The sequence below is a fragment of the Zootoca vivipara genome, chromosome 11 (genome assembly GCF_963506605.1).
Source record: "Zootoca vivipara chromosome 11, rZooViv1.1, whole genome shotgun sequence".
Taxonomy (NCBI): Eukaryota; Metazoa; Chordata; class Lepidosauria; order Squamata; family Lacertidae; genus Zootoca; species Zootoca vivipara.
In genome coordinates this window covers 33,586,479-33,606,829 of record NC_083286.1, presented here as the reverse complement: position 1 = coordinate 33,606,829, position 20,351 = coordinate 33,586,479, and the positions used below count along the sequence as shown (strand labels likewise).

Sequence of the window (20,351 nt, the reverse complement as noted above, 5' to 3'; positions counted from 1 at the left end):
GCCCTGCCAACAATCATTTCATTAATCTTCTTTGTTGAAGAATGGAAATTAATGGAAACTAATCCAAGTCATAACAAATTGCCTTAAAGCAATGGATTCAAAACTTAAAAAAAGAAGGTAACAAAAGCACTCTATCCCAATGCTGAGTACATCCATTCATTTAAATTTTAGATTTATGTTGAGTGTGTGGAAGCCAGTAGGTGCTAGCCAGTTGCAAAGTCAATAAACTGATCATACAGATCTCTCAAGTAATTTCATTTGATTATTATTTTAGAGGGCAGGAAGTAAGAGAGAGCAGGCCATCTGGAAAACAAGTGCTTTAGAACATTCATCTGCGAATAAGCAGTCGGAACTGAATGGTTAGAATAAGGTATTTTCCTCTGGCTAAAGAATCAAGCCTTCAACTGTTTATTGTCTGAAGATTATATTTTTAAATCTAATTATGCAGAAAACGTGCAGCCCGCTTCCAGAGTGTTAATATTCCTAAAGAACAGGACAAACCAAACTTCATTTGTACATGAAAACATTATGGCAGCCTAACCCTATCAGGTCTTGGAGATGGTCTTGGTTTGCTTTTGCCTGTTACACTTACAATCATAACAGCTGTTCTTTGACCTTTTTCAAGCTCCTTAAAAGATTATTCAAACTTAGCACTACTAGATGTGAGATTTCCAAGCAGCATGCTCTCTCTGTTGCAATGTGCTCCTGCATCTTAGCTCCTCTTCATTTATCTTTTAGCTTCTGGCTTTTTTTAAAAAAATAAATACATATATCCTTTAGCCACATCTTTTTCTAATTAACTAACTAACTAAAGATAGTACTTTTCTTTAATATGCGAGTGGCCTGAACTTTTAAAATATGAAGTTTGTTTGGAGTGTTGATATCAGGGAAGTATTTGGGAGCAGAAGTCCATGGCAGAATGAGGGGAGCCCCCAAATGCAGCAGACTGGCTTACGACACTTTGAAGTAGGTGAAGGAACAACACACTAGCATTTAAAGTGAGGGTTCTTAAGACTAGCAAAACAGAGTCTAGAAATTACTGTACTTAGCAGCACTACTGTGTGGTTGGGAATAATTGATACCCACTTTGGATGGGGTTGAACAATACACTAAGAACTAGGTTCGCAGTTTGGGAGTGTGCATGGCTCCAGCTTTGCTCTGCTCTAAATGTCTAAGGTATGTCTAGGGCCAGGATTGCTTTTGCAGATCTGGTTGCTCCTACACATTGATTGGTAACATGTCTTGGTGAATTACGTACCATCTAAATTGGTCCCTGGTCCATCTCCAAGCCCAATTCAGAATGCTGGCTATGACCTTTAAAGCCTTCAATTGTTTGGGACCAGGATACTTAAAATGCAATCCTCCCACAATCCTATCCTTCTGCTCAGGTTTTCAATAGAGGATCTGCTACAAATTTCACAACCACCTGAACAGTTGGTGGGTATGAAGCACATCTCATTCATGATGCCAAGACTGTGAATTGCCCTGGGAAGCTTGGCTGGCTCTTTCTTGATGGCGGTTCTAGACTCCTTATAAAAACCATATTGTTCAAGGATGCTTTTGGCATAGTCACTTCTGCCTGGTAGTTTTAAGGACTTTAAAAAACCTGCTTTGCCCTGTGCTTTTCATTTGAATTTTCAATTACACTTTATCCTTCTGGCTTTAACCTCAGTATAGCCTCTTGGGGTCCTGTTGGAAGCCAAAGATGAATTCCTCTCTCAGGATTTAAAAAAACACACATTTTGATATTCTAGACAAGGTATCAAAATTAAATGAAAACACTGACCAGGACTGTATTCTAAGAAAATCTTATTGGCCCAAGTCTAGCCTTTAAAAAAAGCACTATAACAAGAAAAATATCTGTCTATCCTTTAAATCTGTAGAACACAATTTTGATATGGCAAATAGAATTTTTTTTGGCAACTTGAAAGATTTTTCACCATAAGATAAAAGATTACTTTCTCCAAATCACTGTGGCTTCCTATCTTTGTTTAGTGAAAACTGCCTTCTGTAACAGGACAAAGCATTAATTATTGAGCAACCCATCAAACCCCATGGCGAGACCATGAATCATATCTCTGCTTGTAAAAAATTCATAACAGGGCCTCTGCAAGAAAAAGAGGCTTGGGAAGAAAGCTGCTCATGTCATTTATTACAAGGTAAACTGATTAAACTCCTTTTAGAGACCTGAAAGCAGATTAATCAGGCTCATTAAAAATATGTCTGGCTAATGACTCTTGATAATTAAGACCTCTGCATGTGAAAGGCACGTTTGATGAGGAAATACAACTATGGAGCAGACTACTGACATCCTGTACATAGAATGAGATATAATTTATATGCAGAGCTAATAAAGAAATGTGCCTCCATTTTTTGAAAAAGCACTGTTCTGCCTCCCTAGTCCCGATTTTATAGTACAAAGATCACAGTGTCAATATAAACAACACAGTGTGCATACAGAGTGATTTGCAAAATAATATATACACACATGCATGCAGCACACTGTCACTGTTAATACCGTCAATCACCCGCTGAAGAAGTGATGGGGAGACTGGAATCTGCCTCCCCAAAATCCCCAACAAATGAGCAGAAATTTCATTTGTTGGGTGCTAGGCACAGAATTCAAATCCAGTGACTGGAATCTATAAAAGCAGCTGCAGGGAACTAGATCCAGAGACTCAGGCATAGGAATCATGACTAAAGCTCCCTTGTTGTTGTTGTTTAGTCGTTTAGTCGTGTCCGACTCTTCGTGACCCCATGGACCATAGCACGCCAGGCACTCCTGTCTTGCACCGCCTCCCACAGTTTGGTCAGACTCATGTTGGTAGCTTCGAGAACACTGTCCAACCATCTTGTCCTCTGTCGTCCCCTTCTCCTTGTGCCCTCAATCTTTCCCAACATCAGGGTCTTTTCCAAGGATTCTTCTCTTCTCATGAGGTGGCCAAAGTATTGGAGTCTCAGCTTCACGATCTGTCCTTCCAGGGAGCACTCAGGGCTGATTTCCTTAAGAATGGATAGGTTTGATCTTCTTGCAGTCCATGGGACTCTCAAGAGTCTCCTCCAGCACCATAATTCAAAAGCATCAATTCTTCGGCGATCAGCCTTCTTTATGGTCCAGCTCTCACTTCCATACATCACTACTGGGAAAACCATAGCTTTAACTATACGGACCTTTGTCGGCAAGGTGATGTCTCTGCTTTTTAGGATGCTGTCTAGGTTTGTCATTGCTTTTCTCCCAAGAAGCAGGCGTCTTTTAATTTCGTGACTGCTGTCACCATCTGCAGTGATCAAGGAGCCCAAGAAAGTAAAATCTCTCACTGCCTCCATTTCTTCCCCTTCTATTTGCCAGGAGGTGATGGGACCAGTGGCCATGATCTTGGTTTTTTTGATGTTGAGCTTCAGACCATATTTTGCGCTCTCCTCTTTCACCCTCATTAAAAGGTTCTTTAATTCCTCCTCACTTTCTGCCATCAAGGTTGTGTCATCTGCATATCTGAGGTTGTTGATATTTCTTCCGGCAATCTTAATTCCGGCAATCTTAATTCCGGCAATTCAGTGCTCCCTTAAGCACACACTATTCCTAACCCAGAAGCGGGTCAAACAAAAACCAAATTGGCCTTGATCTCTTATGGTCTCGATCCAAAAATGTCACTGGATCCACTACTGCAGATTCACACAGGTCCTGGAAATTTGTCCAAGATTCAGATACTTGGGCCTTATAATAATGTCAATAAAAATTCTTTTTATTTGACTTTGTAATCTAGCATTCTCTTAATGTCTTTTATAGAAATCACTCTGATGTCACAAATCAATGAGAAAACTTTTTTTAATGTCAAAAAGAACTGGATTTGTGTATTGATATTGCAGCTCTGAGGGAAATATTCTTATGAAACAAACAGTACTTCCTAAGCTTATATCAAGCAAGAGCAGCAGCAAAATGCCACACAGGCGCTAATAGTAGCCAGAGTGGATCAAAGGAGTCAGTGGTGGATCGTAAAATAAAAGGAGGAGCTTCCCCCTTTTTTGCCTCGTTGTAGTTCTGACACCCTTGTAGCACAGACTAGTGTCTTTTGAGACAATGATGGCTTTTCCTTTTGAACTTAAGCATACAGACTTTTACCCACTAGAAACACCAGGATTAATTTAGTCAAGGTGAAATATTTCCACTTCCACTTGGTGGATGTATATTTCAATGCTTAGGGTATAAAGTACTGTACATATAATTTGTGTGCAGAAAACAGGCTTTTGGAGCTCTTGCTTGCGGGTGGCGTTGTGGTCTAAGCCACTGAGCCTCTTCAGCTTGCTGATCAAAAGGTCAGCAGTTCGAATCCTTGTGACAGGTGAGTTCCCGTTGCTCTGTCCCAGCTTCTGCCAATCTAGCAGTTCGAAAGCGTGCCAGTGCAAGAAGATAAATAGGTACTGCTGCGGCAGGAAGGTAAACAGTGTTTCCGTGTGCTCTGGTTTCCGCCATGGTGTTCTGTTGCGCCAATAGCGGTTTAGTTATGCGGGCCACATGACCTGGAAAGTTGTCTGTGGACAAACACTGGCTCCCTCGAGCTGAAAAGTGAGATGAGCGGCACACCCCATAGTTGCTGCCTTTGACTGGACTTAACTGTCCAGGGGTCCTTTACCTTTTACCACCTAAAACACTGCTTATGACAAGCAGGGGATCATTAGAGGTACCTTCAACAAAGTTCAAGAAGCTGAATTGGAAAAGGGAATCTAGACTGCCCAATTATATCAGTGGATACAAACTATCAGGAAATTCTATGCAATCACAGTTGTGCCCTTGTGTAAGTCCTATTCCTTTCAATGAGGTTGTATATGAAATGTTCTTAGTAGATCCTATTTTTCCAAGTACTTTAACAATGCAGCAATTTAATGATGGATCTGAAGAGCATCAGAGATACTTTATTACTGAAAAGGTCAAGCACCGCATAGGTATCTAAAGAAGTGTGCATGCACACAAAAGCTCATACCAATGACAAACTTGGTTGGTCTCTAAGGTGCTACTGGAAGGATTTTTTTAAAAAAATTAATTTTGTTTCGCATAGGTAGAGGCAGACCAAACATGTCTGAAATGTTCTCTCATGAAGATCTCAAATTTAGAAGCAAAGAATGATGGAATGCCTCTAATTTTTAGCCTTTTCATCACAATTAATGAACATTTCTTATTAGAGACAAGTTTAAAAGCCTAAACTTAAAATAACCTTTGTACAACCAATAACTAATTGACTGCTTACAAGATCATCCACTGAAAGGCAAATGTTTCTTGTATCACAACTATGCACATACTGCATGCTTAAAAATCCAATTATTTTTCAGGCCTTTGACACATATAAAAATTATAAAGGGCCTCCAGTTATTATATCCAAGAAGAGAACACAGAGAGGGGGGGAAATACCTCCAAATTAAGGATTTGGTTTAAGCACATACAGTCTGATGATAATTTCTTTAATGTAATTAGTTCAATGAGAAGCTTTCTTGACTCCAGCATAATCCAATAATAAAAGATGAAAATACATGTATTTATTTGTCCCTTCTGGCCTGGGGAGACATATGAGGTTTTGTGACAGCTAGACAAAGCCAGGTCCTCAAGCAGTTTAACCACACATATTTTTGCAACTGAGATGTAGCACCCAGATTCGTATTTATTGCTAAGGCCAATCTATATCAAAGACCATGAATTTCCAGTTGACAGCAAGGAGTACAAGATAGGCTACTACTATATAGATAAGTCTGTGAGAACTGAGTAATTCACAAACGCTGGATGCATTTGGATTTTAATGCTAAAACCATGGTTTAGCATTCTGAGAACAAATTGTAGTAAACCTCAGGATTGCAAGCTCTTTTCTTCCTCTGGAATGGCCAATGGATAGGAAATTACTGCTTTAGTGTAACTGTGCTTTAGCCTATCATCTGAACCCTGCAAAACTACAGTCAATGTTGACTGTGGTTTGAATAAGCTGATTTATTGCAACCAGGTATATTTAACATTGGTCACAGTTTGTCTGGGTTCAGAGAACATGGCAAGCTGTGAGCTTAACCTCTTTGCAGTTGTTTGGGATCAGGAGAGGGGAAGATGGGAGCAAGCAAGCCCTGTAAGGCTCATTGCAGTTTGTTTTCAGAATGCTAAACAATGGCTTAGTGACAACATGCAACACAGCCTGCTATGTCAACTCTCAAGAAAAAAAGGATCGCCCCGGGTTGTTGCAATTGTTTGGTGTTGGCAGTAGGACAGGGATAATGAATAATAGTCAGTGAAGTTTTGTGTTTAAACTCACACTTATTAACACCTTTTAATAAATCTGGCTGATCAGATTTACAAGGTGGTAATTCATATGCAAGTAAAATATATCCTCTGTGGTAAACAGTTTTATTTGCTTTTTGGAAGATAAAAGCTCTAGCATTCTTCAAATGTGTTTCTTGAATTACGGTATCACAAGAAAGATGTGGCTTACTATTACTGTACTAAATAAAAGATTTTAAATAACATAATAAACATACACTCTGCTTTAGTAATTTTAAGAGATGCTAGCTACTCTCATGCCTAGTAAAATACAAAATGATCCATGTAAATTTATCTCTAGCAGATCATGAAAAGCCAGTTTCGGCTAGTAAATAAGAGTACTGAGCTTGATCCTTGGTTATCAGACTTCACATCCCCCTCAGGTACACAGAATAGCCTTAACTAGAGTTATTATATTTGAACCTCAGTACAGTGGTACCTCGGTTTACAAACATAAACTGGTTCCGGAAGTCTGTACTTAACCTGAAGCGTACTTAACCTGAAGCAAACTTTCCCATTGAAAGTAATGGAAAGAGGATTAATCCGTTCCAGACAGGTCCGCGGAGTACCTAAACTGAAAATACTCAAACCGAGGAGTACTTAAACCGAGGTATGACTGTATTTCATCTGTTCGCGACTGGACCCAACGGTCAGGGGTCCCTTTATTTCATCTGTTAAATTGGAGTGTGGGTTATTTACCAATTTTGTGGGTGCACAGGACTGAACACTTTGCACATTAGCAATGTTTAAAAAACAGTTTATAATAAAGGGCCTGATCCAATCAAGTCTCTGTTCCGCTAATGGAAGAGTAATGCATTATCTGTCTGAGTCTTGTGACAATCCAACATCTTTGCAGGTTAAGCTTTATCATAACCACCAACATGGAAGGAAAACACCATAGCATGTTAAACTATAATCTATATGTTACCGTGCACTAGAGTAGTAAGGACTGCCTTCCTCTTCAAACCTCCGGATGATTGGCTCTTTGAGAGATTTTTCCTCCTCTTCAGTTAGCTAGTGAATTGATATGGAAAGAAAGTGGGATTTTAGTCTGCAAGAGCTACACTTCTATATATTAATAAGTGATATTGCACACTGGTTGCATAAGGCCATAGGTTAGCATGGCAAGAATGAGAACCAGCAAGTTTCAATCTCACATCTCTCTCCCTGCCCCGTTCCCTGATTTACACCTGTCTTCTTACCCACGTCAGTAACAGACAACACTCACCTGCTTCCCTTCCCTTGCTTTTTGGTCCTTGGCTATTGTAGCCAAAACCATTGCAGCTTGCTCTCCTCCCATAACTGAGATCCGAGCATTTGGCCACATAAAAAGGAATCTGGGACTGAAAAAGATAAAACAAACTAAAACAGGGCACAAATCTCCTGCTTTTTTCCAAATTCCCTACTCCAGAATTATTCTAATTTAATTTTATTTTTGAGGGGCATAGGGAGAGGAAGAATTTCAAAGACCCGCTCCATCACCTGCCTAAACTTCCTTACTGTCATTGTGATTTGCATAATATGAAAGCAACAAAGATCCATTTTCCTTAACCATGCCATTTATTTAATTCATTTAGCATTGTTGTTATACTGCTTAATTATCCATAAACTCTAAGCTGTTGATACCTGCAGTGAGCATCAAAATTTTCATCAAGTTTTTCTAGCTATAAAGGAGGGGTATTTTAGTTTCTGTGCCCGGATACTGCAACATTGCACATACAAAGTGACATGAGCACCGTGTAACTGGAACGACCAAGGGATCTAATACAATGAGTAGGACATACGAATGTATGCATTCACTAATTCACCTGTGTAGGTGTTCTGAACGAATAAACACAGGTAGCATAGTCTGCCTGGGCCACACGTACTTACCTATATGCTCTTCCACACATCCCATAATTTCCAGCACCATAGGAACCTCCAATTAGTACTGTTATTTTAGGCACATTGGCACATGCTACAGCAGTTACCATCTTGGCTCCATCTTTTGCTATTCCACCAGCTTCATAATCCTTACCAACCATGAAACCTAGTGAATTATAAAAGTAGCAAAACCAATGTCAAACAATTTTGCAAAGCAATCTTACTGGTCCATTACAGAGGGGGTGGGGAGAGAATCCAAAAGCAACAGTAAGGTAACACCTTTACTGGGCCCAACTAAAACACGACAAAAATAGCTTCCTCACTGCTTTACCAAGTTGGTTTTCATAAAGGTTTTAATTTATTCTTACTTTAAGATAACAGTCCTTGCTGATTGTAACATTCAGGGCAGGGTTTCTTGTTCTTAATTTCAGTCATTATATATTGCTTAGATTTTAATACACTTTAATAACACTTTACTTAATGTCAGCTCTATAGCTCTCCTAAAAAAAACAAGCAAAGGTTATAAATAATGGATAGGAATATATTTATTCCTACTACATATTTAGTTGCCCAAGGGCTATGCAATGAATCTGCAGCTCCAAATAATTGATTTGCCCTGAGATTCAGCTGCATAAATCATAACGAGTCACAGACCTGTGATGTTTTGCAGAAACACAATGGGAATATTTCTCTGACAACAAAGCTGAATAAAATGGGTGCCCTGTAAAGACAGTAAAAAGATAGTTGATCTACTGAGAGCTTATCTTCAATCCCATCTATTGGTAAAACCAATAGGTGCTTCCATGACAAAGTTTTATCAAGTTGCTATAAATATATGTGTGTGTGTGTGTGTGTGTGTGTGTATGTATATAACAAAATCACAATCTTTTACATGAAATATAATGCTTATATTTAATTTAAAAAAACATTCAAACACATAATTGCACTTTCCCAATTCCCTCCATTGGAAATGACCCTATACCTGAGCATCAGCTTGTCTCTTATTTTTTCCAACTGTAGTAATACTCTCAAATTGCTTCAGAACAAAACAACTTTTCCCAATTAGTGTTACTTATCTCCTTAAACAGCTGATTCATGAAGAAGTTACTCATTCCCCGATAACTGCTAAAATAGCTTTGAAGCAAGTTTCAACACATAAGGATGTGATAAATGGTAGGTGGTAATAACTGAGGAAACAAGTTTGCTACGGTACTGAATGCTAGAAATAGTACGTTAGATCACTGCCATTAAGAGTGACAAAATAGCAGGTTAGACTAAAAAAATTATTGCAGTGTGGCAGGTCTTGAGAAAAAGCTTTCATAACTTTGTTAATAATGATACTTAGCATCTGTACAAATGTTCAGAGCGTTTCACGTGCACTATCTAGTTCAGGCATCCCCAAACTTCTGCCCTCCAGATGTTTTGGACTACAATTCCCATCATCCCTGACCACTGGTCCTGTTAGCCAGGGATCATGGGAGTTGTAGGCCAAAACATCTGGAGGGCCGCAGTTTGGGGATGCCTGACTAGTTGCAACCCTTACAACAACCCTGAAATGTAAGTCAGTATTATTACATACACACACAACCAAACAATAAAACTATGACAGAATGTCTTGGGTATTGGGCAAATTTACATCTAAAACCAGCAAGAGTAATTATATTTCCTTAAAACAGGGATTGGGAGCCTGCGGCCATGAAGATGTCCTGGGCTACAATTCCCCAGCCAACTGGAGTTCCAGTCCAGCAACATCTGGAAGCCTACAGGTTCCCCATCCCTGCCTTAAAATGTCAGAAAATGTAAACACAAAATTATTTTATTTTGAAGACTTGGTTATGCTTATTGTCATAAGTAACTACCAAAAAGGTAATTAATTACCCACTTTGAATGTAGTCTTTGGTGTTTGCTTTGTTCTCAGCAATAATGAAAATCTGGAAGGCAGAGCTTCAATACCGTATGTAATACTTGCCTTCTTTGCAGATTCTGAAAAGAGGACACCATTGTTTCCAATTATTCCTACCGGATAACCAAATATTCGAGCAAATCCTAGAGGGGGGGAAATGAGAATAAGAGAAAATTGCACATGTACCTCACAATGAAAGGCTACTAGCATAAAACATTCCAACACCTTTTGAATGAAATCAGTATTCTAAGAATAAGAGCTTCAGGCCTGCAGCCACAATTCTTCCATATATATTATATGAATGGTTAATTTTCCACAACCTCTTACAAAATATTTTTAAAAGGCAAACATACCCACATTCCAATGTATTAAATATTAGCAGCTTCATACCTCGCGTTCCTCAGGAATTATAAACAAAAGACAAAAAATCAGTTCAGTTTTAAAATAAGTAGAGAAAATAGGTGGTTTTGAAAGGTTCAGTTCACCATCTTGATTCAAAATGGCATCTGCTCCTTGATCTCAGGAACCATTATGCAAATTTGATTCTGATATCATAAGAAGCGTCTAAGTCCATAGCAAACTGTCACAGTGGCCGGAGTGGACTACTTCAGAGTAACGACGCTACGCAGCTCTGCATTTTATTCTTTTATTGGTGCTGCGTATTTACAGTGCTCAAGTCATTGCTATTTACACGGAGCGATGTTGTCAGTCGGTTTCAGAACCTCCTAATGGCTTTTGGCGCGTCTTTCTCCAACACAAAAGCTTTGGCAGACCCATCCTCTTGCCCCTCCTCTTCCTGCGTAATTCTGGAGTTGGGGGGATGGGTCTTCCCCCCTTACTTGCCCCTTCCTGTCCCACCTGGGACCCTGGCTCCTCTACCTTGCCTGAGCCTCGGACACGACTTCCTGCTTCCCCACTGGAATCGGAACTCTCCCTGCTTTCCCCTTTGCTCGGGGACGGGCTTGAACTCAGGAGGGGAGGGACTTCGCGATATCCCCTGTCCCTCACATCCACCCCCCTCCCAAGCTCTCCTTCACCCCTCCCCAGGCCCCCCCCATGTGTCGGTGACGACTGGAAGCCTAAAAACTCGGTGCTCTCCGATCCCGTTGGTGTGAACACCTCCCCCCAGTCCTGCGAGCCCCCCCCTTCCGCCTGGGAGGACGGGAATCCCAAAAAGTCCGTGGCGTCTGAGCTGGTGGGGGTAAAAATGTTTTGCCAATCTGCTCCTTCCTCTGACTGGGTGGATCTTGGCGACACCCATACCTCATCCTCTGGTTCCTCAAACTCCGCTTCCCAGCGCCATGGTGAGCTGTTCTCCCGTGCCTCCTCCTCCTCCCCCTCCCTTTCCATGTGCCAGGGCTTGGGTCTGTGGGGAAAGAGGGCGTGAAATTCTTCCACCAAGAATTCCTCCTGTATCTGAGTGGCGGGAACCCATTCATTCTGGGACGGTGGAGCATCCTCCCATGCCATGAGGTACTCCAGGCCCCCCACCCCCCACCTTGAATCCAGGATGGCCGTGGCCTCATTGAGTTGCTCCCTGCTTTCCCTCTCCCCCCCTCCCTCGGGGGTTTGTTCGCTGTCCCTGAGCCTGCTGCTTTCCCTGTACGGCGACAGCAGCGATCTATGAAACACTGGATGCACCCTCATGTCCTCTGGCAGTGCCAGCCTGTATGCCACCGGGTTGACCTGTTGCGTGACCGTGAAGGGGCCCAGCCATTTGGGTGCCAGCTTCTTGCACCTCCCTCTGGTGGGAAGGCCCTCCGAGGACAACCACACCTTGTCCCCCACCCTGATGACCTCCCCTTGTCGCCTGTGGCGATCTGCCCCCTTTTTGTACGCTTCCTTGGCCCTCTCCAAGTGTTCTCTGAGCTGCTGGTGCACCGTCTCCAGTTCCTCTGCCCAATCCTCAGCCTGTGGGCCCTCCTCCTCCTCCTCCTCCCTCTCCCTCTCTGGGAAAGATCTGAGGTCGCGCCCGTAATTGGCCTTAAAGGGCGACACCCCTGTGGAGACGTGCACTGCATTGTTGTAGGCAAATTCTGCTAGTGGCAAGCGATCCACCCAGTCCGTTTGCCGCTGGCTGACGTAGCATCTCAGGTACTGCTGCAGAATGGCGTTGACCCTCTCCGCTTGTCCGTTGGTCTGCGGGTGTCTAGCCGTCGACAAGCTGACCTCCACCTGCAGGAGGTTCATGAGCCGCCGCCAGAACCTGGAAACAAATTGGCGGCCACGATCCGAAATAACCCTTAAAGGTAATCCATGCAGTCTGAAAATGTGATCAACAAACAGTTTGGCTGTCTCTTCTGCCGAGACTGCCCTGGCACACGGTATAAAGTGACACATTTTAGACATGAGGTCCACCACCACCAACACTGCAGTCTTACCCCTGGACGAAGGCAGATCTGTGATGAAGTCCATGGACACCACTTCCCACGGCCTGTGTGGTGTGGCTAAGGGCTCCAGCAACCCTGGTGGCGCTGCTCTGACCACCTTCGCCCGCTGGCAGGTGATACAGCCCCTTACATAGTCTCGAACATCTTCCCGCACCCCTGGCCACCAGAAGTGTCTCATGACTAGGTGAGCGGTTTTGTCCCTTCCAAAATGCCCCGCTGTAGGGTTGTCGTGCATTTGCTTGAGGACCGTACGGCGAAGCTGGGTGGTGGGTAGGTACAGCGCACCCTTGTAGAAAAGCAGCCCTCTGCGTTCTGCAAAGTCTTTTGCCTGCTCCCTCCCCCCTCTCAGTTCTCTGAAGATGCGGTTGGCAAATTCATCCGCTGCCGTCAGTGCTGTGAGTTCTGCCTCGCTCACCACAGCTGCTCCGCAGGACCATGCCGACGGGGGGAAAATGTGCCTTGGGGCTGGTGGCGCCTCCTCCTCCATGTACTCTGGCTTGCGGGAGAGGGCATCCGCCCTGACATTCTGCTCCCCCGGGATGTAGTGGATGGAGAAGTTGAAGTTCGAGAAGAACTCTGCCCACCGTATTTGCCGCTGGTTGAGCACCCTGGCAGTTCTCCAGAACTCCAGGTTCTTGTGGTCTGTGCACACCTGGATGGGGTGCTTTGCGCCCACCAGGAAGTGTCGCCAGTGCTGGAACGCAGCGTAGATCGCAAGAAGTTCCCTATCAAACACTGTGTAGTTGCGTTCAGGCTGTGTCAGCTTCCTGGAGAAGAAGGCACAGGGTCTCCACTCCCTGTTGGCGTCCAGTTGCAACAAAATTGCGCCCACAGCTTTTTCAGAAGCATCTGTCTCAATGCGTAGGGGCGCGTCCTGCACCACATGGAACAGGTTTTGGTCTGAGGCGAACACTCTCTTGAGGCTTTCGAACGCTGCTTGCGCCTCTGGTGTCCACTTGAACTTCTGCTTGCCTCTCAGGCAGTCCGTGATGGGAGCCGTAACGCGAGAGAAGTTCTTGATGAACTTCCTGTAGAAGTTAGCGAAGCCTAGTAGGCGTTGGGCATCTTTGCGCGTCCTGGGGCTGTGCCAGTCCAGGATGGCCTGCACCTTGTCTTTGTCCATCGCCAGCCCCTTGTCTGACAGCTTGTAGCCCAGGAAGTCCACCTCTTTGGTGTGAAACTTGCACTTCTCCAGCTTCACATACAGGTGGTTCTCCTTCAGGCGTTGCAACACCTCTCTGACATCTTTCACATGCTGCACTGGGTCATTCGAGTAGATAAGGATGTCATCTAGGAAGACCAAGCATTTCCTGAAGAGGAGGGACCCCAGGACGTGGTGCATGAAGGCCTGGAAGCATGCTGAGCCCCCTTGCAAACCGAAGGGCATCACCAGATATTCAAAAGAGCCCAGAGGCGTGAACATCGTGGTTTTCCATTCATCTCCTTCCCGGATCCTGATCAAGTTGTACGCCCCCCTTAGGTCCAGCTTGGTGAAAATCTTGCCCCTGCGTGCCGCTGTCAGGAGATCATCCACTCTGGGCATGGGGAAAGCCACTGGCTCTGTCACCGAATTCAGCCGTCTAAAGTCCACCACAAGACGGCGCTGTTGCGTGTCTTTCTTGTCCACCCAGAAGACCGGGCTGCCCCCTGCTGCCTTGCTTTCCCTTATGAACCCCCGCTTGAGGTTCTTGTCGATGAAAGCGCGCAGATCCTCCAGCTCCTGGTCTGACATGGCGTACAGCTTGGCTGGGGGTATCGTCGCCCCTGGCACCAGGTTGATCTGGCAGTCAAAAGGCCTGTGCGGGGGTAGGTGGTCGGACTCCGCTTCGCTGAAGACCTCCTGCAGGTCCCAGTACTGCTTGGGTATTGCCTCACCCCCTTTGATATGCATGGTGGCCACCGTGGCTATCGGAGGGCCCTCCCCTGGTTGGTGCTGCATGCAATGTTCCAGACAAAAGTCCGACCCAAACGTGATGCACCTCTGGTGCCAACTGATGGAGGGGTCGTGGCGCGCCAGCCAGCTCATGCCCAAGACGATGGGGGGGTCTGAGATGGTGGTGACGTTGAACGCCAGTGTCTCTGAGTGCCTTCCCACCGTCATTCTCATGGGGGGGGTTTGATGTGTGATGGCCCCTCCCAGCAGCTCCCTGCCGTCAATGGTTGCCACGTGCAGAGGAAAATCCAACTGCAAAAGCTGGATTTGGTGCTCTTCTGCAAAGGTTCTCGAGAAGAAGTTGGCGGACGCCCCACTGTCAATTAAGGCGAGGACCGTCAGGGGATAGCCATTTGGGAGCGTTAGCGTCACTTCTAGAACCACTCCTGCTCTGGGAGGGGTGGGCTGGCTCTGCACCTCTCTGTGCGGGTGGGCGGGCTGGGGCTGTTGTCTGCTGACTGTGCCTGGCTGCTGCCCCTTGTCTCCTGCAGCCAGGCTTTCCCGTTTCCCTGCTGTGGTGCTGCGTCAGTGGGGGAGGGCACCACCGTTCCCGCCTTTCCTTGCCACTCCCTGCGATGTGGGCAGTCTCTGACGAGATGCTGGGGTGAGTTGCAGAGAAAGCAATTCCCGCCCCTTCCCTCCTTGCGTCTTGGCGCCGCTGGGGTTTGAAAAGCCCGCGCGCGCGCGCTATCAATCTGCATGGGCTCCTGGTCCTGGCTGGCTCCAGGCGTGGCTTGAAAGGGTTGTTGAGGGAGTGGCTTCTCCTGCGACCGTGGGAACCAAGCCCGCTTTGCGCGCGTCGCTTGCTTGTCGTTCCACCGGGATTCCTGCCTCACCCCCACCGCCAGAGCTGCTTTGCTCAGCTGATCCATAGTACTGGGCTTTGGACCTCTCGAGAGTTCATCCTTCACCTCCTCGCTCAAACCCAAGTAAAACGCAGCTTGCATGGGAGGCGAATCCAAAACCCACCCCAGTCTGTGCACCAGCATGGTGAATTTCGCCCAATATGCGCGAACTGTCATATTTCCTTGGCGTAAATTATGCAGTTCCTCCTTAGTCTGGTCCAAATGACTATCGGACGAATACATCGTCCTCAAACCTTCTAGAAATTGTTGGACATTTTTCATGCAAGGATTCTTGGTTGCGATTAATGGTCTTAGCCACTCCCTGGCTGCTCCGGTGAGATGTTCCACAATAAACGCTACTCTGTGCTCATCATCGGGGAACTCATTCTGGTGCAGCTCAAGAGCATACACGATCTCAGTCTCAAAGCCCTGAAACTCCTTCGGGTCTCCATTGAACTTGCTTACAAGGGTCCCTGCTCTCCTTCCTGGCAGCACTTGGACTTGGGGAGCCCCTCCCGCCTTGTTTTTCTCTGCATCCAGCTTGTTTTGGAGGTCTACCGCCACCGCCCTTAAATGCTGCTCTTTTTCCTGGAGCTCTCTCACCTGTTCCGCAAGTTGTAACCGGTCGTCCTGGACCTTCTTAGTCTCCTCTTTAGCTGCCTTCAATTCTCCCTGCGCCTGCAGCGACAGCTGTTGCAGTTCTAGCTGGGCTTGCTCAGCGATCTGCCGCCACTTCTCCGCCTCGGACACGCTCATCCCGGCAACTCCGAAGTAGCCCAAAAATGATTAGGAGGTTGCTGTCACAGTGGCCGGAGTGGACTACTTCAGAGTAACGACGCTACGCAGCTCTGCATTTTATTCTTTTATTGGTGCTGCGTATTTACAGTGCTCAAGTCATTGCTATTTACACGGAGCGATGTTGTCAGTCGGTTTCAGAACCTCCTAATGGCTTTTGGCGCGTCTTTCTCCAACACAAAAGCTTTGGCAGACCCATCCTCTTGCCCCTCCTCTTCCTGCGTAATTCTGGAGTTGGGGGGATGGGTCTTCCCCCCTTACTTGCCCCTTCCTGTCCCACCTGGGACCCTGGCTCCTCTACCTTGCCTGAGCCTCGGACACGACTTCCTGCTTCCCCACTGGAATCGGAACTCTCCCTGCTTTCCCCTTTGCTCGGGGACGGGCTTGAACTCAGGAGGGGAGGGACTTCGCGATATCCCCTGTCCCTCACACAAACAAATAAACTACTTTCTGAAATGTATAGCAGACGATAAAGCTGCAGGAAAGTTGATTTCTAATCACTTAAAAATAATACCTGTGATTAAGGTATCCCCGTATAAGGCTTTAAATTCATCGAATTTACTTCCATCTACAAGTCTAGCAATGACCTTAAGTAGAAAAACAAACAAGACGCACATTATTAGTTCATCCTTTGTTACAACTGAAAATATTTTTAAGATCACATTCTCTTTTGTATTAGATTGATATTAAATTCGAAGTAACTGGGCTTCATTACCACCAGCTGAAGGAACACACTAGGCTGAACGTGTTTGAAATTGAAAGCCCAGTTATTATAGAAAGTAGCTGTTATCATCACCGTCATCAGTCACCTTCTTCACAATTGTCTCAAGGTGAGGTACAATAAAAATAGCGGGGGGAAACCCAAAATCAATTAAGAACACAAAAAGCAGCAGATAGATTTAAAGCAATACAAAATAGACAATCATGGCAAAGACACATTTATCCAGCTGGTAAAACTTTTGACGACAAAAATGTTTACAGTTATTTCTGGAATGCGCAGATAGTGGACATCTGCCATATTTCAACAGGAATGCTATTCCACACAGGATCAGCCACACTGAGATCTTTAGAACTTACAAGAGAAACTCTTCCACTGAGTGCAGTGATCTTCTGGGTGTATAAGAGATAAGATGGTCCTGAGCTCCATAGGGCCAAATGTTAACACTTTGACCTTGGCCTGGTAACAGACTGGCAGCCAGTGCAAACCCCGCAAGAAAGGTCTTATATGCTGGCAGTCGTTTGTCCCTACAAGCAACTTAGCCACTGCCTTCTGCACGAACTGCAGCCTCTAGACCAAGCCCAAGGGTAGCTCCACACAAAACTGAAACATAGTTCAGTAACTTGCAAAATACATGTGAGTTCCTGGAAGGTGGTCTGGCAGACTTGTGCCAGAAGGTAGCACATAATATACACTATATGCACCAGTATGTGTGAACACTCTTCTGTACATGACACAGTAGCAATATTTCGTATTTATACCTCTCTAACATCAAAATTTCTTTTAAGCTGCTCTCCAACTATCCCATAAAGTTCATCAGGAGGAAACAAAGGTTCTTCCGGCGGTTCTATTGTCACCTGCAATAATTTAAAGTTCAAAAAAACACAAATTAATCAAAATGCTCGTCAGTATTTTCCTACAGGCTTTTCCAGTCTCTCTCTATACCAGCTCAGGCTCAAGTGTTTGCATCTGAGTAACAATTCATTCAGCATGGCAGTTAAACTTATCCTGGATTTAGAATATTTCTCTCTTCCTCGCAGCTCTTTCTAAGTTCCAGCAGTAATTTACGGTACACATTTCCAAAGCAGCTTTATGGTTCAGTTCTGACCTACAATTTGTTCATTTGTTTTGTAATTATATATTTTATCGTTGTAACTCACCTTGGGACCCTATTATTTATTAAATTAGTATACCACCCTACACCCTCAGGTCTAAGGGTGGTTACAACATAAAATCACAATATAAAAACACAAAATTCATAATAAAAATGAAAACAAAAAAACCCCATCCCCAACACATTTTAAAAGGGATATAGGAAAAGGTGGGTATGAAATCAAATTAAATAAAAGATAGAAAGAAAACTGAACCCTGGTTAAGGGACTGGGAATGGGGTATCATTCTATTTTTGCCATCCTGTTGTTGCAAAAGTCTTGCTGTGACAACAGTCTGAGCTGCTAGGGGGGAAAGAGGCACACTGGGCTGTGCTGAGACTTAGCAGATGGCCTCTGCAGAAATTAGCCTTAAAGCCCAAATAGGTCACCCCTGGAGGAGGAGGAGGAGGAGGAGGAGGAGGAGGATGAGGAGGAAGAGGAGGAGGAGAGAAGGGCACAGCAGGGCTCTCCTTCCAACTCTCTCTCCCTGAGACCAAAGGAGGTTTTTTTCTTGCAGGTGTGTCCAGCTTCAGCTCTGCTCAAGGAGGTGATACTACCATGCTCCTAAACTCACACTGAGCATCACAATCAAAGTTCAGGAACACCTGTGGTTTCATTACAATCACACATAACCCTGGAACGGAGAAAGGAAGATTAGATGAATTTGTGTGTGACAGGAGGATAGGATGGATGATGTATACTATCCTAAGTGCCACTACAAGTTAAATTGTTGGTCCAAAAAGGTAATAATAGTCTAATATCTAGTCAGGGCCAGCGCAGGCATAACTGTTCCACTTTCTGAACTCAGTTTAATACATCTTCAGACTTGCTTACTTCATCTGCCACTCGCTCCCACCATATGAACACCATATGAACCTTGGTCTGTTGAATGATATATCTGTACCTACATGAAAACCATGATTGAAGTTAACTCAGAGTAGACCTATTAAAATTAATGGACTTCACTTTTTCATGTGCATTAATTTCAATGGCTCTAACTGAGCAACACTTAATTGAGCAACACTTAATAAGGGGCCAAACTCTGATGTCAAACTCTAGCCTAGAGTAAACCTGGCTAGTGACCGTACAGATAACACACTGCTCCAGGGATAGTGTTAACAAGGGAGGGTGGGTAGAATCGAAACGGGAGAGGGGAAGGAACACATAAGCTTACAGTCCACTCTCAATCGAACCATGATTAAGAAACCAGCGGTGCTATGTTTTCAATAGGCCACAGTGCAAATGGAAACTTTAAATGCACAGCACTACTACCAAAGCCACATTCTAAGTATTCTATTTCATACATTGCTTCAAAGGAAACTGAACAAAACATACTCACGTCTACTTTCTTCTGGTAATTCAAACTTCTCACCACTTTCCTAGCTAAATGGAGTGCATGGTTATCATCCAAAGCATAGTGATCAGTTACACCAGATTTTCTGCACAGATTTAAAATACAAGACCATGGCATGTTATTAAGCAGTATATTTTTATTTACTATTCAATGGTGAAATACTTTTGGGGGGGGCAGGGAATGACAGGCCATAGAACCCAAACACAAAGGAAACTTGAGAAATAAAGGGTAAGCATTTAGCAGTAATATCCATTGATAGCAGAAGAGTCTACCATTATTTAAAGCAAGGTGAATGCAACAACAGTTCAGAGCAACATCATTTATGGCATGTTCCATTAAAATGTACTGAAGGTGGAGGGGAGTGTTTTGTTTTACCTGCAGTGAAGATCAGCACCACCAAGATCCTCTGCTGATACCTCCTCCCCTGTTGCTGCTTTAACCTAAATCACAAAACGAAGTCTCAGCACAGAAGTTCATAGAACTAGGGTTGTTATTTATATATTTAAAGCAATTTCAGTCCATAGCTGAAAAGGCTTCGAAAACAGCTTACAAAGATAAGCAGCAATGCAATTATGTGTTTGTTTGTTTGTTTGTTTGTTTGTTTGTTTGTTTGTTTTAAAAAAAGTTAACTACATTAATCTTTGAAATTTTCAGGCTTTGGACCCTGCCTGTAACTTCCCCCACCTCTCATCCAAGAATCTCTTAAGTTCACTACTTTGGCCCATATAAACCAAGGTTTGGACCTAGCAATGAACACTGGTCTACACAGTTGGTTTGTGCTAAACTTGGTGCTAATGCTGGAAAGAAAAGAGAGGGATACTCAAGCTGGAAAGGGAAGAGGGGATGGAGCACTTTGCACTATGCCCAGTGGACATAGCTGATTGAGTAGAGTATTAAATGCCATAAAAATATAACCAAATAACATAAAATTAAGAAGCTTTTAATGAGGGTGAAAGAGGAGAGCGCAAAATACGGTCTGAAGCTCAACATCAAAAAAACTAAGATCATGGCCACTGGTCCCATCACCTCCTGGCAAATAGAAGGGGAAGAAATGGAGGCAGTGATAGATTTTACTTTCTTGGGTTCCATGATCACTGCAGATGGTGACAG

General features: G+C 44.3%; 1 protein-coding gene across 2 annotated transcripts in view; it reads right to left on the bottom strand.

Annotated features, from left to right (window-relative positions):
* Positions 1 to 20,351, bottom strand: part of MCCC2 (methylcrotonyl-CoA carboxylase subunit 2) — a 36,156-nt gene that overhangs the window by 1,490 nt on the left and 14,315 nt on the right. For both annotated transcript variants that reach the window (XM_035099930.2, XM_060280223.1), the window contains 9 exons: positions 19,617 to 19,681; positions 19,227 to 19,326; positions 17,498 to 17,593; positions 16,533 to 16,605; positions 10,122 to 10,198; positions 8,807 to 8,873; positions 8,162 to 8,318; positions 7,518 to 7,632; positions 7,218 to 7,303 (listed from right to left, as the gene is read on the bottom strand). In XM_035099930.2, the coding sequence (XP_034955821.1) occupies positions 7,218 to 7,303; positions 7,518 to 7,632; positions 8,162 to 8,318; positions 8,807 to 8,873; positions 10,122 to 10,198; positions 16,533 to 16,605; positions 17,498 to 17,593; positions 19,227 to 19,326; positions 19,617 to 19,681 (836 nt within the window). The remainder of the gene's footprint in view (positions 1 to 7,217; positions 7,304 to 7,517; positions 7,633 to 8,161; positions 8,319 to 8,806; positions 8,874 to 10,121; positions 10,199 to 16,532; positions 16,606 to 17,497; positions 17,594 to 19,226; positions 19,327 to 19,616; positions 19,682 to 20,351) is intronic.